Here is a 23,167-nt window from a genome sequence, read left to right as displayed (position 1 = left end):
ACCTTGCGCACACATCTGCCCTATCCTGTTCTGTCCTGTCCTGTTGAGCCACTGCCACAAGAGCAATAACTACGTGGGCCCTAAAATATACAATGGAAAGAGAGTTAGAGCACGACAACCGGTGATACGCACGCACGCACGCACGCACGCACGCACGCACGCACGCACGCACGCACGCACACACACACACACACACACAACAACACACACACATACATACACATACAGACACGGACAAAGCTTACAGGTGAAGTTACACGCCCCAATGCAGAGGCACACTGGCTGCGTCAGCGTCTCTCCATGTGCGTTTGAAACTGCTCGCGGTACGCATGACATGTTAGCATTCGGACAAGGGAAATCACTACACACACTCCGTGCTGAAGCAAAGAAACACACAATGTGCATACATGATCACCATATACACTCCGTGCTGAAGCAAAGACACACACAATGTGTATATGTAGCGTTGGCACGCTGGTGACTTTCACAGCGTATAGCGTATAGTGTTTAGCGTATAGCATATAGCGTTTATTTCGCGTATCCCCGTACGTTAGCGTATCCCCGTACATTAGCGTACGGAGTCTGCCCGTGTACAAAAGCTGCTGCTCACGATTCTTTTGATGCCAGTTATAGTTACATTTTAATTGCCAGCTAATTTACCCTCAATTCATTTCAGTTCAGTTTTTATAAACAACAGTGTGTTCACTGAGGCCCTTGTATTTTTGCCTCCGAGAGACTGCGGCCCGCTACAAAATTGGTGGCAGCGGTGGGATTCGAACCCGCACCTCCGGACACGTACACAACCACACACCATACCTAACAGTACAGCTAGAAAGCTGTTAACTTATCATGTCATAAAAGCAGCTTTGTCCAATCTGTTTGGCCCAGTCTCACCATTAGCTAGCTGATAAGGAGAGGGCGCAGCGAGAACCAACAACGGCTCTCCCGTTGCACGCTGGATGATCTGATGATCAGAGGCATTCGAGAGCGACAAGCGACTGACGGTTTCGTCAAATTTATTCGTCCAGATCAAATCGTTGCCCAGCAATGTCATTCCAAACACAAAGTGGGATGTGTTGAGATGAGTCTAGAGGGAACAACAGGCAAGAAAAAGGGCTGGTCAATATCACGGCATCTCGACTATGATACAAGCATGAAAGATCCAGGACTTGACATGAAGTACCTGTAGAAGTGCCCGTGTGTACTTTGAAGTGCTACATGTACTACACCAATAAGCAACACATCACTACAAGTAAAAAAAGTAAAGTTTGCACGTCCGCGTTACCACCGGCTATACAATTGCGTTGAGAAACACAACCAGCTTAGGAAGTTTCGCATGTGCCAGGCCACCACCATGCCTGTGATACCAGGGTGGCAGATGTAGCGCCTAACAGCGAGGGTACTATAGCAATAAGCAACACATCAATACATGACAAAAGGTCAGAGCTGCGCGGCCTTTTGCTCTTCTCCTAGCGTCGCAGGCAACTGTTTGGTTGACCGATTTCCATTGCACGCAGTACAGGTGTAGTATATATCCAATGGCTGAGGGAGGTACTTTTTTGGCTAAGTTTTCATCTAATTTTTTACAGAGACCTCTATAGAACCGAGAAGAAATTCTCCTGTGGCGCTAGGCCAATGGTGTGCCGACGAATTTCGTTTTGGCTGAGCGACTACAATATCGGGCACCTGCTTGATGCACAGGAAGTTGTGTGGGTGTAGTGAAGCGCTTCTCCATGATCAGTGATCACAACAGCAAGCTGATCTCAAACAGTGCACGGGGCAGGCAGGGACTGTAGAAAAGTACCATTTCCAACCGAGCAATACGCATTGTGGGCCAGCAGAAACAGCCTGCAAGGCAGGTAGGCGACCTACCGTGAATGCGGTGCCTTGGATGCTAGCACTCTGAATGGTATCCTGTGGAGCGGGCCGTGACCAGACAAACCTCTCCAGGTCATAGTCCAAGACTAGAGCAACGGGATTATTTGTACGAAGGATCTGCTGTACATCGCTGCCATCCATGTTAGCGCTAAAAATTCCATCTCTGAGCTGATCAGTCCAGAAGATGCGCCTACACCCAGCACCCCCCATGAGAAGTAAGAACACAGCATATACCAGTATATGCAAGACTTGCACAGGACTCATGCCATCGGTAAACAAATAACATTATCAGAACGTAAGGCAAACAGACAGCCTGGAAATGTACAGACAGAGGAACACACATACGGGCAGACAGACAGACAGACAGACAGACAGACAGACAGACAGACAGACAGACAGACAGACAGACAGACAGACAGACAGACAGACAGCAGACAGCAGACAGCAGACAGCAGACAGACAGACAGGCAGACAGACAGAAATAAAAAATTATAATGTATATTGATAAGAAGAATGAGAGAAGATGACGTGACGAATATAATAAAGAGAAGATGAGAGTTATCCTTCATCACACGTGCTCCGCCTGGGTGACAGAAATCATGAGCTAGCATACGCAGCAGATTTACGAGCAGATGAAAGAACTTGCCACAGGTGGACACTGGCCCAGTGGTGCACGGCATCAGCAGGATTCATTGAGCAATGGCTATGCAAGTCAGAGTTTCTCATAACACGATGTATATATGTCACTACCATGATATCGGTTCTGCCTAGGCTACTCGACACAAAGTTTTTATTGCAATCAGCAAAATGTGAGAACAACAATGGACAAAGAACTCAACGGATTCAAATGTAATCCGGGCTTGTTGTTATGACGACCGTGAGTGACCAATCATGCAAACGTACATGTCTGGTAACTTGGTAAGGCTAGTACTACAGTAGAATTATCCGAGCGGGGCAGACGGCTGCATTGTTGACAGAATTATGACATTGCGCTCAAAACGATGATAAAATCTAGTGTGTGCGGACACCAGCGCTGTTGCAACCTCATGATCATCAGGAATGATGAAGAGAGGATGAAGAGAGGACCCAAGCAGGTCACATTGAAATCTGCAAATGTCACACATCGTTTCACAGTGTAAACATGTGGCAAAGATAGAGGTAGACTATGCCCCCATTGCCCTCTACTTACCCACGCTGTGGCCAAATAATGATATCTTGTATACGACCAAAAAAGGTGATGAGCACGCGTGTTCGCCCGAGGTCTGGATGGAATAGGTTTATAAACTGTCTGCCGCCTACGTATTCAGCAACGAAGATATGACCCGTCGTCCAGTCTACAGCAATACTGAGGAGGCCAGTGAGTATGTCTACATACAGAACAACACACAAACACAAACACGAACAATATACATGAACAAATCCGCCAGGCATCTTTTAACTACCCCCCCCCCCCTTTGGCTACTACCCGGACACTACTAGTATCCGGATTTTTTATTTTCGAATTTTGCAGATGGCCCCTTATAGCAAATTACGCTGATTCGGGATTTTCCCACCTCTTGGCTCTGTACATGCATGTCAAAAGCGTTCCAATAGGGCTTGAAAGTGATAAGTCGCCGCTAGCCCCGGAGCCATGACACCGCTGACTTCTGGATCCTAGCCCGGAGCCATGACACCGCTGACTTCTGGATCCACTTGGATCCAGTTTTGCATGGATTCATACACGTTTGGGTGGTTTTCCTTCCCAGTGTAGTGATGGATGCAGCGGTAGTGATTGGACTGGACCCTCCTACTCAGGGAAGGACACGGACCCACTCCTGGCACAGAACAATCAGACCTGCGTGCGACACGAGGGGTTCACCCACCACATCCTGTACTTCGCTATGGGCAGAGTGGATCCAAAAGTCGATATTTGTAGTTAGGCTTTGACTTCTGACGTCATCGCTTTCGAGCTCTACAGAGATATACCTGGCATGCCGCCTGAATATGCGCTCCACACACGCCGTGACCTTCACTTTTGAAGCAGGGCTCTGGTGAAATTCCTCATGGCAGTTCTCTCTGACAAGTGGCGCCTTTGGTCTCGCACACTTTCTGTGTTGCCAGCTACATGCTTGTATGAATGCACTTTCTCAGCATTCCAAGGCATGGTGTCATCTTGAGCAAATGCACAACAGGTGTTCATAAGAAGCCATACTAAAAGGTAAAAGCCTAGTGGAAAGAACAGATAGTGAGCAATGATTACTAAGCCAATAAAGCTAATAGCAATAAGCTAATCGGTATGATGTCAACTAAGCAATCAAAATCGTAATAGTTCCAGCACGATGCAGCACAGTGATTCAAAGACATTATGTAACACTGATTCTTACAATTCCGAACAAGGACAGGAGTTCCTCCCAGCAACTGCATCTTCAAGATGAAGCCACTGAGGTTAGTAAAGTAGATCTCCGTTGTAGATGGATCACCGCCAAAGACTGCCGAGGCCATGAACACTGGCCGCAGACCACCAGCAAGGATCTCTGATGCGTGACTAGTCGGAGAGACACGCCGCAGGCCACTGTTGGTCGTCGACAGTACCAGCGTAGGCAGCTCTGACACACAGAACAGCATTTTAATAGTAAGCAAGCACCGCACCACGCGGCCACCCACATGCACACAAGCACACAAAGACATGCATGCCAGCCAACAACAAGCCATAGTGTAAGAAATACGTACACAGAATACATCTAAAGGAACGCAGCTGGCAAACTGACAAACATTTGTAGTTAGTCTGAACAATGGATCGTCGTGTGTGCTGTGCAACATGGACTAACTGTTAGATTGTGCACAGCATTGCCAGCCATAACCATACAACAGGATAACAATAGATCACATTACTTCATCACACAGCACACAATAGCCCGACATCATCAGCTGAGTAAGAACGAGGGACTCGGTTGTTTAGCACCAGCAAGTGTACCGGCTTACCCTCCACACATTGATCTGTGCTGTTCTGCAGTGCGGTCTTCTTGGGTATGTGGGTTTGCTGTGGGCCACAGAAGCACGAGAAAGGTGGCGTTGCATCCTCATTGGAAGGTAGACAGCGGTATGAGCAGTTCAAGTTGCAGTGAGCGTGGTCACTGGCAGGACCTGTACATCACACAAAAGAACAATCAAAATCCACTGACACATTATTTTTGTTATCACAGCCATTTCCAACCTCCATACAGAGGTTGTGCACCAATCCAGATGATCCAGACGAGACAAAAAAATGATGCACGACGAAGATGGGATTCGAACCCACGCGGGCAGAGCCCAATGGATTAGCAGTCCATCGCCTTAACCACTCGGCCACCTCGTCAACCACACACAGATTAGCACGAACAAAAAGAAAACCTGACAGCGATCTCTCACTGGAAACCAAATCCGCCTTGACGACTAACTTACAGTGAGTATCGTTTATAAAGTGACCGGGTGTAACGATATACCGGCTATAATGATAGAACTCGCCAAAATCAAAATCAAATCACAAAAATATACAGCTAAAATATCACTATACACACTATTATCGGCTATACCGATATATCGCTTATTGTGATGGGCTTCAGGAAGCAAACCATATCAAATGCACAGGAAAATATCGCATATACTGATCAAGAGTGATGATCACAAAACAAGTGTTCTTCCAATATAGTTCACTTCTTCCAAAACTGATCCAATGTTGCCTGGATGCATCTGGCAGCAGACATGATTGAGAGAATTTTTTTCCCTGTATGCTGTAAGCAGCCACACGTACACATGGCTGCTTTTTATGCTTTTTCCAGCATGTACGCATCATTTCATGCACAGTCATGTGCCATGTGTCAGTCATACATGCAAATCGGCTATAGTGATGCACCGGATATAGTGATAAATTATCGAAAATCAAAGGGGCACGTTATATCCACTATTTACTGTACTTGGTTGTCACTGCACTAGGTAACTTGTTTGTAGTGCAATAGAGTCACTGGATAGAGATACCCACACCTAGTGCAATAGAGTCACTGTATAAAGATACCCACACCTAGTGCAATAGAGTCACTGTATGAAGATACCCACACCTAGTGCAATAGAGTCACTGTATAAAGGTACCCACACCTGGTGTCAGGCAAACACTCATGCGCAAGATGACATGAAGGATTCCTGGCAAGGTTCTCATCCTCCAGCTGACCTGACAAGAGGTCCGCAAAAAACCCTTTGTGTTCGCTGCTATTTCTACCGGGGAATGCACACTTCGTAGTTCGCACTCGTACGCACTGACAAATGAAGCCGGAGAAAAGCGTTGGTACATGTATATACGATATAATTGGTTCAATGTCCAGGTACAGCACGCCCCGGACTTACCCACTAAGGTACACCTGTAACAGTAGTGCAGTACTGTCGGCTGCTCAACAACTCAACAACTCAGGGGTCACTCTCGCAGCCTATGACGTTCTTACTGCACAGCTCGGTCACCGCGTATATATAGGCGTGCTGTGCTGGGTGAATGCAAAGTCCAAAAAGACTGGTGCATGCTTAGTACTGGGGCCAATTCAAAAAATCGACCTCTAAAATACATGCCTTGACACATGTTGGCTAACAAGGATTTTTCGGTGTTATTTGATAGACAATGTCTTCAAGAGTGTCTTGGCCCAGTATGGCGTGTCCAATCGCGTCCAAAGGTCCCGAAATCACCCTCGATAGGAATACAAAATTGCCGAAAAAACTAAGTTCTCATCGGCTATATTCAAGCATTTTCAAGACTTTCTCGGTACTATATTGACTGGACCTGGGAGTTTTTACCCTTTTATGTGCCAGGAGCTATAGTAACACCGTACATACACAGGATGCGAACCGACGCGTACACAGATTTTGTGCGAGAGTTGGAAAGATTGAGCATCAAGTAGTGTAGTTGTGACATACCAGAAATGTGTTACCTCGTTTGGACACATTCTTCGAAGTTTTGCATTGACTCGCTGGCGCTTTTGCTGTCGGAACGTCCACGAATGGATCGATGCTAAATTCAGCAGAACCTTCATTACAATGTCATCTTGGCTCCCCGGAAAAGTAAGCATGATTCCAACAAGGAGCAGCACAACAATTATGTGTGGAAAGCAGGGGAAAGTCATCATAGCTTGCCAAGCCAGTTGTAACTATTCATAGGACTAATCTACAACCGTGGAAAGTTTCAGACCTGGCCAACTTCATCGGGCTGGAATGAAGGCATTTACTTTGTGAGTACTGCTGCACAGGAGGTGTTACAGTGGACGAGCATTTGATTCAAATCTACAAGAGCGGCTAGTGTTAGTACCATGATTTGAACACATCGACCGTGGTGATCAGCTACCATTTGCACAAAAAAAAAGCCTATTTACCAGCTCAACAGCTCTAGGACAACTGCCTTAGGAGTCCCATGCTGCAGTGAGAGGGAGTAGCTATGTGGTGTGGAGTGTTTCAAAAACGAAATCCGAGTACCTGGAGGTAACCTATCCCAATATGCAACACCAGCAGTAGAAGAATAATTTCCTTGTCACAGAATTTGATGGCTGGGCCTAGGCAGTGTGAAACTACAGTTATACTTATAAAACACTAACTGCAAGAAAGAGTCCGATGTCCAATGTCATGGCTTGTCTCTCCTGAACTGATCACGGCACGTAGTTGATGCGATTCAAGAGCGGCGGTGAAGAGGGAAAACAAGTTCATATAATACCTCATGTACTAGTGGCTAAAGAATTGTCCCTGACAGCAGAGCCAATAGTGATGGTGTAGGTGGCGGAGTAGAGATGGGCTCAGCTGTACGGCGCAGAGTTTCCAAAGCTCAGACGGAAGAACAACTTCAGTTAAAGTGAAACACATGGAAGTGAAAGTATTCGCATCACAATGTTGGGATGGATCAGCTTTTTAAACTGCAGCTATTCACCTGTGAGCGTTGTCCAACTGCAGCCTTGAAGTCTTTTCAAAGCATTTAAGTATGTGACAAGCTAGCCAATGTTTGGACTGTTTAATATCTACAAGTATGCAAAGGATTTTGGTATTTTCATTTTCATCATTTTTCGTTACAGCACTGCCATCGCATACAAAATTAATAGTGTTGTCCTTCTTACATTGCTGCGAGATCTATCGTATTATCTCCACGTACTTCGAGTAAATTAGTTCAGGTTGCAACTGTCCTATAGCACTTCTTTCCTTAGACTCTGACAGTTTCCTACCACCTTTTTCTTCTCCTGTTAGTACTCAGTGGGTTACAATACCTATTCTCTCAGTTGAAGTGTAACACCGAACCGTCTGACGCTTCTCTCGTGTTTGCAGTCTGATAATAATGCATGCCTGTAAATAGTCTCATGTACCTGCTAGCCGCACATGCATGTACACGTACCTCAATGCTAACATTCGACGCGACATGTAATAATACATGTACATGTCCAATAGCCAAGTTTCACTGCACTTTGGAAATTTTGTTTTGACACTGTAAAAGTACAGTACTTGTCGCCGTACTGTATCTACTGCTTATTCTGAGCAAAATGAGGTGCTACTTGGCCATATACATGTCAGTAAAAATGGATATAGGAGCAATTCTAGTTAGGTTGCCATGGTAATAACGGCCTTTTTCTATTTTGATGTTTTTCACCATGTTCGGACACAATTCGGCAATCGAAACCTATGCCATTGTGTTCAGGAGGCAAAAACCATCCAGGAATGATCATAAAATCCATGTTAGCAAACATGTGCCAAGTAAAAGTGAGAAATTTCAAATGGGCCCTAGGACTAGCTCGGGTTTCCCTACTTACATGGGTTTGTGTTCCGGTCCAGGTTTGACAAAAAAACTAGTACACGACGAAGATGGGATTCGAACCCACGCGGGCAGAGCCCAATGGATTAGCAGTCCATCGCCTTAACCACTCGGCCACCTCGTCAACCACATGAACCAGCAGCAGAAGGACCAACAAGAAAACAATGACCTGGTTAACAATGACTTACACTGGATTTGACGTAGCGGGTGCAAGAGTCTGATGTCGGATGGCACGTGCAGACCGGAAGATATTACATGAGGCCGTCGGCTGGAGGACCACTGATCATGAGCGAGGACAGATTGGCTATGGGCATCGGCCCAGTACAGGTAGCCATTGAATACAGTCATCGCAAACGGATGCTGTACATCCAGAGACAAGAGCAGCGTGCGGCCACTGCCGTCGAACCGAGAGTATTCAATAGTGTGTAGCTTGTTGTCCGACCAGTACACCAGCTCATTCTCTAGATCCAGAGTAAGAGCAGAGGGCCAGTAAAGACGGGATGTGTGAATGGCACGACGCGATGTGCCGTCAAGGTAGCTACGCTCGATTCTGGGAACATCGCCAAAGTCTGTCCAGAACAAGTACCTACACAGTCCCACACAACACGGGGAAAGGGAAAGTGTCAGGGAAAAATGCATTTATCAACAATTTTGATCAGTGCATCGCTTCTAGCGACTAGTTCTGACAAGGACGTCAGCGAAAAGACGTGTAAAGTGCATCCCCATCAGGAAAGAAAGAACACAGTTTCCAAATCACACCTCTTTACAAATGACTTTGCAGGTAATGAGAGATGAGTACAAGGCAGCCTACAGTGCCGTATACCAGTCTTGTTTCTTGCCTGCATGTGCATACTGAGCATTGGATCACAGTGCAAGTAAACACGGTGGAGTGCAGTCACTATCATTCTGCCTATGCCGCAGAACTTGTATCGACGATGCAGTAACTGTTACGTTGTAGTGGTGGTGGCATTTACAGGCAAAACACTGAACCAGTTTGGCACTGACTAACTTACTCGTGACAAGGAGCAACTGCAATAGCTTGCGGCTTGAAGCGAACATCACTGAACAGAACAATGATGCGGTTGCCGTCAAGATCGGACGACTCAATACGACCCTGCAGTGCATCCGTCCAGTACAGATTGTCATGTATCCAGTCCACAGCTAGCATGCTTGGACGGCTGAGCTGCGTGTGAATGATAACCTGGGTATGTACACCAGCGAGATCGGAGCGATAGATAGAGCCACTGACTGAGTCCGTCCAGAACAGATAGTCGTGTGCCCAGTGATAGTCCACCGAGGTCAGGAATCGCTGATTGGCAACCAGCGGCTTGGCGCGCACATTGGCAAGGCTGTACTGGATGATGTCAATGGTGTTGGCAACTAGCAGTGACGGCTGCACACTCTGGTCAGAGGGTCTGCACTCCGTGCCGTTGAGCAGCGTGTATCCTTGTGCACACGAGCACGTGTAACTGCCTGGGGTGTTGACACAGCGCTGATTACACGGCCGGAGAGATGACGAACATTCGTCAATATCTATACACAGCATGTGGGTTACAATAAGAACACATGCCATGTTTCAGTAAGGGCACACTACAGTAGTATGTATACAGGGTCAGGGGAATACTGGGGATGAACGTTGCCTGCAGTACATGTACAACATCACTATTTCCCATCTGAACATCAGACAGGTCGACCTATTCAAGCCTTAATTAAAGATACCCTGCCTGTATGTTGGACTAACGCAACGCGCACACACACACACACACACACACACACACACACACACACACACACACACACACACACGCGCGCGCGCACGCACGCACGCACACACACACACACACACACACACACACATGCACTGACAGCTCCTGCAGTATGCCTGCGACCCGATTTTATAGCTCACCAAACAGACAAAACATAGCAGAGTTGCTACAATGTAGCAAGTGAAGTATGACTCGAAAGTGTCCCTCAAATCAAATCACGGCACGCACCCCTCTGTCTCAAATGCTAGGGCTCACCATAACAGAAGCCATTCTCCTTTCTCTCATAGCCCTCTGGGCAACATGTGGCTGAGAAGTTGAAGCAGTTCACGCCACATACGAGCGCATTCGGTCTGTGGCGAAGGGCACAGGTACAGGCACAGTGACACAATGGCAGAGTAAAGAACTGTCAGCTACCTTGCTGTTGATACTAGGGTCAGCTACCTTGCTGTAGACACTAGGGCTATCTGCGTGACCTACATACATGTACACAGGTCTGAAGGACTGCAACCTCTTCCATTCCCTACAAGTACTGTAGCAACAAACATGGTCCCGGTACTCAATGACAGTGGAAGACAAGTACAAACAGCAGACTTACTCCAGTGTACGAGTATTGGGCAAAGCCAGAGAGCTGCACGTAATTATGAAGAACATGATCAAAACTTTTCGACTCACTACATAATACTGTTTATAACCAGTGGTAACATGTATGGTATTGCCATGCAACAGTCAGTGTAGTACTAGAAGCAAAATGAACCCACTGGACAGGTGAGTACCTTAGCAGCAAGCATGGTGAAGCTATGGGTGCAGGGCACACTGTGTCGGTTTCGTCACTCCAGTCACCGCAGTCGTTGACGCCATCACAGTGCTTGCCTGATGCAATGCACCGGTGATTGGCAGCACACCCGTACTCCTCATTGCCACCAGCGCAAGACTCTGAGAGCAGACCAGGAGTGCACACATACGCACACACATGCACATATGCAAGCACATGCATGCTCACACGGGCACAAACACATTCACACATACTCGCCCATGCCCACGCCAACCCTTGTTAATCTGGTCAGCTGTTAGTACACTAGGATTTCTGGTTGTCAGTGAGTACTGGAGTGTGATTGAAACAGTGACCATGGGATAGAAACAGTGACCATGGGATAGAAACAGTGACCATGGAATAGAAACAGTGACCATGGGATAGAAACAGTGACCATGGGATAGAAACAGTGACCATGGGATAGAAACAGTGACCATGGGATAGAAACAGTGACCATGGGATAGAAACAGTGACCATGGGATAGAAACAGTGACCATGGGATTGACTTACGACATGATGGCAAAGCTTCATCACTACCGTCCACACACTGTGCAATGCCATCACAGACCATGGCACGTGGCACACAGGTGTCGCTGTTGATGCACTTGAACTGTGTCGCCAAGTCACAGCTAGCTGCAAACCAGCCAGGGGAGAGTACAGAAAAACAAAACAAAGAACATGCTGGTACAATAACAGGTATGGCATCACATGGGTATGACATCACACAGATATGACATCACACGGGTATGACATCACACGGGTATGACATCACACGGGTATGCCATCACCCGGGTATGACGTCACCCGGGTATGACGTCACAAGGGTATGACATCACACAGGTATGCCATCACACAAGCCATGCTGCTGCCGGACTACTACAGACCTAGTACAGAATGGAAGAGCACACACACATACATAATTTATAACAATGGCTGTAAGAAATGCTGCAGTCACTCAACTGAATGACTACTGCAGACATTTCAGGCGCTGACATCAATGTGTTCGACATTTTGAGAAGAGTGTGAGTTGCACGCGCTTGAGGTAAGCGGATTATCGCACAGCCAGCAATAAGTGAAGGCATGACGACGATTACGGCAGCCAGTACCTAAACAGTTTGGTTCCTCGTCGCCAGCAAACGCACAGTCCACGTCCTGATCGCAAAACCAAGTAGAGCGGATACACATTCGACGGCGTTCACACAGCATTTCTCCCGCAATGCAGTGCACACCATCGGTAGAGCTTCCTGCGCAGCAAACAGAGTAGTACATGTAAGAGAACATGCTGCCATGGAAATTCATACAAATCTCAAATAGTACACGCGCACACACACACACACACACACACACACACACACACACACACACACACACACACACACACACACACACACACACACACACACACACACACACACACACACACACACACACATACACACACACATTGAATGCTGATTACAACATGTTCACCAAGTCATGCACAGCAGGCAGGCATGTGTGGGATGGTTTTAAGACCACAGTGGAGCACAGTATACGAGCATCAAAGTGCAACTAGCATAGCCAGCCCATAGCCTACTGGGTGGACATTGTTTTACAGAGATGACACACAGCCCCCACATCAGCCCTTTCACAGGCAAGTTATTGTCAGAATCTCTGTACCTCCGACATTTGTTCGTCATTAAATCGTGCAACTTTGGTCTAAGTTATCCAAATTATAACAATTCTGGGCTTTAGGAAAGGGCAGAGGCAGAGGCAGTGCCACCCAGCAGAAAAAGACAGACGTTGCCATGATCATAGTTTTGCAGAAAGACTCTCCGACATGAGACAGCAGTGCGAAAATATGCAGAACATTTCCAGGTAGTTTCTGATTGAGTTCGAGCTAAATGTAGATGTTGGCCCAATGGCAATGCTGTTGGAAACTAGGAACGCAGCATGAAGAAATGCAGTCACACTGATGATAGTTTGTTGAAGACAAATTGCACGATTTAAATTTAAATTGTTACTTGTACAATATTGATGAGTGATGTGTTTAGTGTCCTGTGCGGTTGTACGGATACATCCATATCTCAATCACTCCTGGTGAAGTAGAGAAAACATAGATACCACCAGAAAGCTGAGATAATTTGCCGCCGTCAAGGTCCATATTTAAGCAAATTTCAATGTGTTCCGGATGAGATATTCATCGCAGACGTTACATGCAAGTCAGCCTGAAATGCAATATAGCCCTACAACGGCTTTTAAGACATACCGCAGTTCTCTTCGTCGGACGAGTCTAAGCAGTCATGGAGTCCATCACAGACCCATACGGGTGGAATGCAACTGCCACCGAATTTGCACCGAAAACTTTCAGTGCCGTTGCAGCCGTATGCTGTTGAGTAAAGCAAGAAAACAACAGCAAAGCATCTGTACATGCAGCAGCATGTGTGCAAAAGTACAACACTCCATTCAGAAATACACTTGACAGATACATAGCTCTAAACCATGGGCTTGATTACAACCGATTGAAAACCCAGTTCTTGATGGATACTAGTACTTGGCTTTTGGGCCGGATTCTATAAAAAAAAAACCACAGTTCGCGTTATACTCAGACCGAGCTTTCAGAATCCATAGGGACACCACCACCCTCAAGGATCAAAGGCGCAGATGCAGCTCCTAACGTGGCGGGAGGTGAGAAGATCAGACCCACCAGTTGTCAAGACCGAAAATCCCATTCCCTGCATCCATGTTTCTAATCCTAAATAGCCTGGCTGAAGTTCTAACATCCTAATGGCTTACTCTCCAGTGAAAAGCACATGAAACAGGCGCGGCGGAACCAGTCCGGTGGCCGGACCAACGTTTTGGCCACCGACGTGTGTTTACCGCTGATGACGCCATGTGTACCATACACAAACTGTATGAAAGGCTAAGCTATTGCCGGACCAATAAAAAAAACCCTGCTATAGCATGCTATAGCCAGCATAGCATGCTATATCCAGCATAGCATGCTATATCCAGTATAGCATGCTATATCCAGCATAGCATGCTATATCCAGCATAGCATGCTATATCCAGCATAGCATGCTATATCCAGCATAGCATGCCATATCCAGCATAGCATGCCATATCCAGGGTACACAATACACTGAAGTTTCGCTGCACACTGTTCAAAACCTGTCAAAACTACTACCGGCAAACACAGGCATTAGCAGGCATGGCTTACTGCAGTTCCACTCGTCAGAGCCATCAGTGCAGTCCGAGACGCGATCGCAGTGGTCAGTGGCTGCGTAGCAATCCCCGTTAGCACAAGTATACTCACTCGGTGCCAAGCATGAACGATCTGGAGCACGGCATCAAATTTGAAGAAAGTACTCTTACAACAAGATATGTGCCTCCTCCGGACACAAAATCATAAAAATGACTTCGATCGACCTGTCAGCTCTGGTGAATTGAGCTACCGTAAAAGCCCGTGTATAGGCCCCGGGCGTATAGAATAGCAGCCTCGATTTCCTGGGCGTATACAAGGGCACGGGCGTTATTTTGGAACCGGGCGTATACTTGGAATAGGGATAGTGGTAAGTATTGGGTATCAGTACCTGTATATGTACTGGTGTTGCCGGCATACCTGGGCATACCTGGGCATACCTGGGCGTATACATGGGCATGAGCACTATTTTTAAACAAAAGTGTTGACTTCCCCTGACTGGGCGTGTACACAGAGGGTGGGCGTAATTTCGAGTGGGCGTATACAAGGGCTTTTACGGTATGGGAAATTTGCCTGCGCAGTGCTGTGCAAGCCTGGCGCTAAATACGCACAGAAGTACGGAAGTGTGATTTCTCAATTTCAACCCTCCCCTGGGTCTCTGGGTCAAGCGCACTAAACAATTCAGTCAATCTGTGTTCAGGGGGGGGGGGGGGGGGGGCTCGGATTTGACCCAGGTCAAACTCAACCTGGGTTGAAAACTCTCATGTAAACACAGCCTTTCTCAGCTGCCACAACTTGCTCCGAGTGTCCGCACTTTCTCCGCATGCAAAGACTTCGTGGTGCATTTTCAGAGTTGCACCATAGCTGTTTTCAGCTAGCAAACAACTCTTTGCCACTTGCTACAACTCTCAAGGGACTACTAGCACTCTATATCATACCTACTTTTTATGTATGCAATTGGCTGGCTGTCATACCAACATCAAATAGAATCGGACCAGAAAGGAAGAGTGAAAGAAGCCTCGTCACAACTGACCCATCATTGTATTTGCAAACCAGTCAGAGTAGTACCCCAAACCAGATTGCTGATCCGGCGGCCCTGTATCACCACCTACACAGGTACGTGGCAATGCTGCAACCATGGCAACCATGGCAGCCATGCCATGTATCCAGCATGCACATGTATAATTATGTACATGCAGTTGCATTGCGGACTTGCAAACATCATACACAACATGTGTAGCATGTACCTGTACAGCCAATCTCGTCACTGCGGTCTGAACAGTCGATAAAACGATCACATCGAAAGTCCAGAGGGATGCATTCACCATCAGTGCACTTGAAATCGTTCAGCGGACAACCACCATCTGTTTCAATGACAAAATGCAATCACACACATGCACACACGCACGCACACATGCACGCACACGCACACATGCACGCACACGCACACACGCACGCACACACGCACGCACGCACACACACACACACACACCCTGCAAACTCGCATACACATGCACACACACACACACATGCACCCAAGTAGACCCACGCAATGATTATATCAGGCACTCTGTACTCTGTACAAAAGTTCGATACAGTCGTAGGGATGCTGCACACCTGCTTTTGGACTCCAGTGCGGGGTTGGTACAACTGCCAGGACCCCAGAAATGTCCTGCGCGCGACCCGGACATGCCCAGAATCAGATCTGTACGGTATTATGACGCAAAGATCCGATTACGCTCGACTAAGACCTGGCTATGTAGAGCCGAATCAGGCTTTGCACTCTTCGGTGAGTCCTTTTACTGCATTTTAGGAAATTCAGTGTATGTTGTCGGTGTCGTTTCTGCTAACAACCAATTCATTTTGGTTTGCACCTGGAGTGGTTGAATTGGAGAATCACTTACTGTGAGTAAATCGATATGGACGAGGAGACTATTCGAGTTTTAGAGCAGGCCTTGGGATCGGCAGAAGAAGAGGTTCAGTGTGATGAAACTGTACTGCAATCATCCATCTCCCCAAATGCTTTGCAAAGCCGGAGCAGCAAAAGGGAAAGGAAACCGAAGGCAAGGGCAAATGCCCTCACTGCTGCTGAAAAGAAAGTATTGTCGACAAGTTGGATGGCGCATTCCGTGATATCTTCTTCTACCAAGTCTGTAGTATCGTGCAAAGTGGTAAGCACACGCTGCAGTTTCCTGCGCGGATGGCAAGTTTCAAGGCCCACAAAGAAGTCTGGAAGTCCATGGCATCCAATAATGGCGTCTAAGTACCGCCACCTATAAGCAGAATGCTCTGGCAAAGCAGATAAGTACGTACAATTTCAGGTGCTGTGGTTCAAGACTGTAAAGTCCCACATGTCCATCCTGCTGTAAGCGACATCAGAGGTCTAGCCAGGATTTTATGCCAGCCGGCCAACACGTTCCAGTTAAAATGCATCGTTCTGGGGGCTGCGCCCCCAGACCCCCGCCATCAGTCACGTATCCACACACACACACACACACACACACACACACACACACACACACACACACACACACACACACACACACACACACACACACACACACCACTACAAATCTTTCATTGTAGCTTGCATCTCCTTTCGCTTCGTCCAATTATGGTCATTCATGAGGCAGTTGTGAACGTGAATGTGATTATAGGTAAATTAACAAAATATGGAAAAGGAAGCAAACAGCTACATGAGCATAGATGATTGTGTTCACCAAGGTCATGTCTGCATGCAGTGTACATAGTCATTGGTCATCTGACAAGACCCAGCCTAGCCACAGCCATGTACACCACCAGAAGCAGCGAACCATGACCCAACCTGTTACATTTTACTGACGTACGCAAGTGCATACTCAAGTGCATTTGAGCTTGGGTGACGAGCTAGCACTGAGCCTGAGTAGCCAGTGCTATGTACTGTACTGTACTGTACATACCTACGCCTAGGATATGGGGCACTACAGTCTACATGGGGGTGACTGCAGCCGGCCAAAATTACCCTTGGAGCTGTCTCAGCCGGCAGGTCGCCCTCCCAGCCGGCATTCTGCCGGCTGAGCCGGCTTTGGCTAGATCACTGGACATTGCTCTTGGCGAGCATGACAGGACGTGCATTGTCATGGCCATCGGTGCAGCAGTCTGGCCCCAGTGCTGCAATGTAATAAAGCTACATCTCGCCCAGCACGGTGGGGGCATGTACTATGTAATGTACTCTGGGGGGGGGGGGGGGGGGGAAGGTACGTACTCTGGGGGGGGGGGGAAGGTACGTACTCTGGGGGAGGGGGGGGGGGCAGGGCCAGAGGCAGCTTCCGCGGAGCGGTGCGGCCGAAAGGCCATCTTTAAGGGAGATCTGGGGGTCCTCCCCCTTTATTGTTTTGGAATTTAAACGGCAAATCCTGCACTCTGGGCGACTCCCTGTACAAAATTGTAGCGACCTCGCTGCATGACGTGAGCTCCCTCACCAGATATACGCATGCGCATGAAACATTTCTTCCTCTTTGTTCTAAAATAAAAATCAACCATAGACAACGTTGCCCTCTCCTCGGAGTTGTATTTATTAGGCCCCAGGGTGGTATGTCCCGGGATTCATCTGTCTCCCCTGTGAACAGATATGACCTCTGCCATCTTGGGTGCCTAAATTGGTGACCCCCGACGCTGCGCTTGCGGAGTACTAGTTATAGTTTTACGAATTTTGACTTTATCGGATTTGGGATTTGTGGTGCCTCTCGCCGCCCACCCGCCCTCAGCATACCTGGAGCTGCTGCGGACTACGCCCTCCTGCCGCCGCCATCCTTCGTCATGCTGTTTCCGCCCGTCAGCCTGCCAGCCATCACCGGTTTTCGCCGCAGTCCGTTCCTGCGTGCACCACATTCTGGCTGCCCGTCAATCGCCGGCTATTGACGTAAAACCACTCGACACTGGATCCGCCTCGGAGCTGCTGTGGCCCCTGCCACCCTCCCGGCCCATCTGGATACCCCGCTATCCTGCCACGGCACACTGTCCAGTCGTCCGCATTCGTCCGTCTTCGTCCTGGCCTCAAGCTGGAAATTGGCCACCTCCACCATCCGTACCACCTCAACTGTGCACGCACGCAGCCACACGCCCGGCACAGGACTTGGAGCTGCGCACGCCTCCACCCGTCCCCGCCTCACTCGGCACGCCTCGCCCCAGTGCTTGTTCTCTGGTGGGGGAGTACTGTAGCGACCTCGCAGCGTGACGTCAGCTCCCTCACCAGATATACGCATGCGCATGAAACATTTCTTCCTCTTTGTTCTAAAATAAACATCAACCATAGACAAAGTTGCCCTCTCCTCGGAGTTGTATTTATTAGGCCCCAGGGTGGTATGTCCCGGGATTCATCTGTCTCCCCTGTGAACAGATACGACCTCTGCCATCTTGGGTGCCTAAAAAAATCATACATCGAAGCTTTTTCTCCCCGGTTTTGGACGTTCCACGTGGACCGACCTTTTGGGAAGTTGGTACGGCCATGCCGTACCGGCCGTACCAGTGGCGCCGGCCCTGGGGGGTATGTACTCTTGGGGGTATGTACTCTTGGGGGGGGGGGGGGTAAGTACACAATGTGCTGTGGGTACATGTTTGGAGAATGTCCGGATAATTAGAAGTTTTCCCTGGCATTTTGGGGTTCGAATTATCAGGATTCCACCTGTAGTTACTAAATCAAGTCTTAGTTCACACCAATATCGACCCTCGCTAGACTGTATCCCGGCTTTACTACTGATGCTTTGCGCATTGAATACCCTCGTTTCACCTGTGTTCCACTGTGGACAGGGGAAAGTACTCACCTTGAGATTGCTGCTCTTCCATAGTTTGTTGAGCAGAACCTCTATATTAAAAATAAATTATTCCCGTAGCTATGCAGAAGACGTTAACGTCTGGCGCTAGCCAGGGTCCACACAGCTTTAATTTGGTGTTTGTTTGTTTGTTTGTGTCACGCCTGGCGCTATCCCGTATCTGTCCCGTACCGTACCGTACCATCAAACACAGCTGGCCACATACAGCTGGCCGCAATATTCAAATAGGGCTTTCAAACGCAAGATCATATCGTGAAGCAACTTGGAAGAATGAGTATGAATGCGAAGTGTATGGGGGAATGCATGTAGGGCGATAGTGCGGGTTCGAATCCCAGGTTATGCCTGAAAAAATAGGAGAATTGAAAAATTTATAACATCCCTATGCTTTTTTTGCCGTCATCAAGGCGTTAGACAGTGTCGTATTACCCTTGACCGTACCTGTCCCGTACCTATCCCGTACCGTACCATCAAAGACGGCTGGCCACAATGCATATTCAAATAGGGCTTTCAAATGCAAGATCATAACGTGAAGCAACTTGGAAGAATTACAGTCCATTTCAAAACTATAGACGCGTACCTAGGCAAAAACCGTTATGCCAGCATCTATACCACATAGAATCTGTGATCACTTTGTGCATAATTTTTTCCAAATTGGGCGTCTGTTATCCAATCCTTTAGAAACTATATGAGAGTAATTGTGGAGCGATCCTGAGCAATATTCCGAAAAACTATTCTCAAAAAGTTCCAGCCAAATTTGAAATATTTCAAAAACCCTACGCGTCTATAGTTTTGAAATGCACTGTAGGATGTATGCGAAGTGTATCGGGGGATGCATGCAGGGCGATAGTGCGGGTTCGAATCCCAGGTTATGTCTTTAAAAAAAAAGGAGAAATTTATAACATCCCTATGCTTTTTTTGTCTAGGTCATCAAGGCAAAAAAGCATAGCGTAGGGCCCTGAGCTTCCAAGCTCTCTCGTTTAATTCTTAGGATGCGGAAAACTCGGTCTAACTGAGTCTCACGCGAGCCGTGAATTCTATATTATACAGTCAACTTTGCGTATAACGACACTCGGCGGGGCATCAGAAAAGTGTCCTTATTCACGAAGTGTCCTTATACCCGAAGTCTCATTATGTGTATACAAGTAGAATGGACTTTGCTCTGGGCATGGAATTTCTGTCGTTATGGACTAATCGCGGTCATCCTTGCTTTTATAAGAACGAAACGGCACTTTTAGTGACTTTTTGCATACAAATCCCCATCTAGTAGGGCGCAGTCACCCAGTTTCGGTGGAAGTGCGCGAGTTCGATTGGGAATAAAGGAGGAAGGGAGCGTCCCAGCTTCCTCGGACCAAGACCATTCGACTCAGTACCCCGAAGACTACAACTGGTGAAAATTTGATTTTAGGGTATACTTCCCCTTTCATTTTAATTTGAATCGCAGTGAAGAGACCGTTTTTGGAGTTGAGAAGTGAAGTTTTCTAAATATGTAAGTGGCTGCATTGGAGTTTGCGGACAATTAGAAAAGGATCATTGTTATTACGGAGCATCAGCAAGTCGAATTTTCGGGTCAATTTACGAGCGTGTCAAAACGAAAAAATTCGAAAATTCGAATGAAAAAGAGGTTCAGCATGCAGCGCAGCAGCATTTTCGACTCCGGCACTCCAGTTCCTTTCGAGCCCGAGAAGTAAACATTTTTAGATGCGCAATGGCCGTGGTTGTTGCATTTATAGCAAGAGCACATAACTCTTGATTACAGTAGAGTCGCGCGCTGAAGAACGTGGAGCCCAATAACGTCCAGCCTGAAATTCTAAGAACGCCACAGCCTAAAACTAAGAACGGCGGTGTTGGTTTTCTGGCAGCGTATGGGATACATATGATCTAGGACGGATTGTTTCTAAGAATGTGCTATAAGAACGCAGCCAGATTGCTGAAAAAATAAGAACGTCCCAGGCTAACCCCTTGGAAACAACGTTCTTGGGCGCGCGACTCTACTGTATAGTAGCATAGCAAGTCGATTTTGTTGGACTCGCTTCTCCTCTTTGCTGATGGTCACCTGGACCGAACGGAGTTGCTGCTGTTTCTCGCGGCCGTTGAGGATGAAGCGAAGCGACTGATGCTTCATCCGGTTCAGGCCATTGGCGATAGGATCTCTTTGGCTGATCTCGATGAAGAGACTGTCATCAGCCGTTTTCGCTCTAGCAAGGCTCTGCTAGAAAAGTAACATTTGTTTGTGGCTACCTTGGCTAGGTCACGACTGCGCCTTGCAAATGCTCCATGTAATGGAGCGCTGTGCAGGAGGGTACCGCTCCATCAGTAGTATTCATTTTTCAGTACTGCAGCTCTGCACTGCATGAGTGTGCAAGACCACTGCTCATGTACATGGAGCACGCGAGCTGGACTCGAAACTAATTTTCTGTTCGCGGGCCTTTTACAGTCGAACAAAGCCCTAGTTTCGACTTGTTGAGTGCTTTTTGTGACGATTCTCGAATTTCACTCGAAAATTCGACTTGCTGATGCTCTGTATTGAGATATTGACAGCATGACGTACCACAACGCAGCTCGTCCGACCCGTCCATACAGTCCTTCCTGCCATCACAGACAAGATGTCTGCTCACGCAATCACCGTGAGCGTGGCACACAAACTCAGTTGCTGAGCAGTTGCTGCAGTAGAAGTGTCGAGGTGTCTCGATGCAGAGCTGGTGAACGGGGCACGGTGGAAAGGCCGACTGGCACTCGTTCATCTGACCGGAGCACGTGAAACTACCCACCGTGTTGGTGCAGTTCTGGTCTGGCCCGCACGCAGACAGTACTGCGCACTCATTTACATCTGCACACCGCACACGGCATACACAGCACACAGCAAACAGCATGCAAACACACAGCATGCAAACACACAGCACAAAACACCCTGTCAGAGGAGAACAACCAGAGCATTGACCCTCGCATGCACGGACGATAGCAGTGTACACCGTCCAATATTAGATATTGCTCAAGGGCAAACTTGAGGGAGAAAACATTCAGGTATACAAAATCAGTGTGTTTTAAATGTATTACTATTCGCAAGTTGTTGATGTACCCAATGTTGAAAGCATGTAGCACATTGAGCGTTTGCCATTCGGCCCAGCAAAGTGCTGCCATTCGCTTGTCGTAACCAAGAGTATAATAGACCCCCCCCCCCCCACACGCACGCACGCACGCACGCACGCACGCACACACACACACACACACACACACAGAGAGAGGATGTGATCTCCCCAAGAGTGTGCAGGTCTCATCACATGCTCCACATCCATTTCCAGTACGTTTTGCACACGACACACTACCATTGTCTTCCTGTTTCGTCACTTTTCCGGATAAAGACAGAGTTTTGCCAGAGCCCTCCGACAACCTGTGGGTGAGCGGACATCTCACATGAATTAAAGACACAACGATGTTCAGAGTAGAGCCCTCACACTTACCCTCTTGGCAATCGACCGCATTCTCCGGGCACACGCAGTAGGGAAGGTTGTCGAACTGCTGTCCAGAGATGACCAAGTCGACAAGAGTGCACATCGTGTTCTCCGGGCATCCACCATTGTCCTGCAGACAGCCACTGCTGCCTAACATACACAACACAGCAATACAACACACAGAACAAGAGTAAATATTGGATGGTGAGCCAATCGTATTCATGTACTAGTATACGAGAAAAGACCAACATGTTACGAGTTATGATCAGATCGTTGAATGTCTCAGTGCCCCCGTCAGTTTTGTGCCTTGTCACACTGTCTGATTGCATACGATCTCGCCACCTCGGTGGACTGTTAATAGTCATAGTCATAACTTGTAACATTTCAGTCCTTTCTCTTATATATGTATAGTGAACCCATGAAAAGATCAGTAGCAGCAGTGAATGAAGCCAAAGGACACTGATGGAGTACTAGTAGCCAAGAAGTGGAT

At 47.6% G+C, this 23,167-nt stretch overlaps 1 protein-coding gene and 2 non-coding genes across 8 annotated transcripts in view; all 3 read right to left on the bottom strand.

Moving 5' to 3' along the window:
• LOC135809194 (low-density lipoprotein receptor-related protein 4-like) overlaps positions 1–23,167 on the bottom strand; it is a 69,779-nt gene that overhangs the window by 14,034 nt on the left and 32,578 nt on the right. For all 6 annotated transcript variants that reach the window (XM_065322478.1, XM_065322479.1, XM_065322480.1 and 3 more), the window contains exons 18-34: positions 22,687–22,827; positions 21,777–22,055; positions 15,665–15,781; positions 14,436–14,552; positions 13,485–13,604; positions 12,343–12,480; positions 11,747–11,869; positions 11,199–11,358; positions 10,681–10,775; positions 9,673–10,192; positions 8,848–9,245; positions 4,840–5,001; positions 4,242–4,463; positions 3,068–3,245; positions 1,873–2,068; positions 895–1,087; positions 246–377 (exon numbers count right to left, since the gene is read on the bottom strand). In XM_065322478.1, coding sequence (XP_065178550.1) covers positions 246–377; positions 895–1,087; positions 1,873–2,068; positions 3,068–3,245; positions 4,242–4,463; positions 4,840–5,001; positions 8,848–9,245; positions 9,673–10,192; positions 10,681–10,775; positions 11,199–11,358; positions 11,747–11,869; positions 12,343–12,480; positions 13,485–13,604; positions 14,436–14,552; positions 15,665–15,781; positions 21,777–22,055; positions 22,687–22,827 — 3,291 coding nt within the window. The remainder of the gene's footprint in view (positions 1–245; positions 378–894; positions 1,088–1,872; positions 2,069–3,067; positions 3,246–4,241; positions 4,464–4,839; positions 5,002–8,847; positions 9,246–9,672; positions 10,193–10,680; positions 10,776–11,198; positions 11,359–11,746; positions 11,870–12,342; positions 12,481–13,484; positions 13,605–14,435; positions 14,553–15,664; positions 15,782–21,776; positions 22,056–22,686; positions 22,828–23,167) is intronic.
• Trnas-gcu (transfer RNA serine (anticodon GCU)) lies at positions 5,131–5,212 on the bottom strand. The gene has a single exon. It is a non-coding gene; the product is annotated as a tRNA-Ser (tRNA).
• On the bottom strand, positions 8,702–8,783 carry Trnas-gcu (transfer RNA serine (anticodon GCU)). The gene has a single exon. It is a non-coding gene; the product is annotated as a tRNA-Ser (tRNA).

This window comes from Sycon ciliatum, chromosome 2, assembly GCF_964019385.1.
Source record: "Sycon ciliatum chromosome 2, ocSycCili1.1, whole genome shotgun sequence".
Classification (NCBI taxonomy): Eukaryota; Metazoa; Porifera; class Calcarea; order Leucosolenida; family Sycettidae; genus Sycon; species Sycon ciliatum.
The sequence above is the reverse complement of the archived record's forward strand: the minus strand, read 5'-3'. Positions and strand labels throughout refer to the sequence as shown.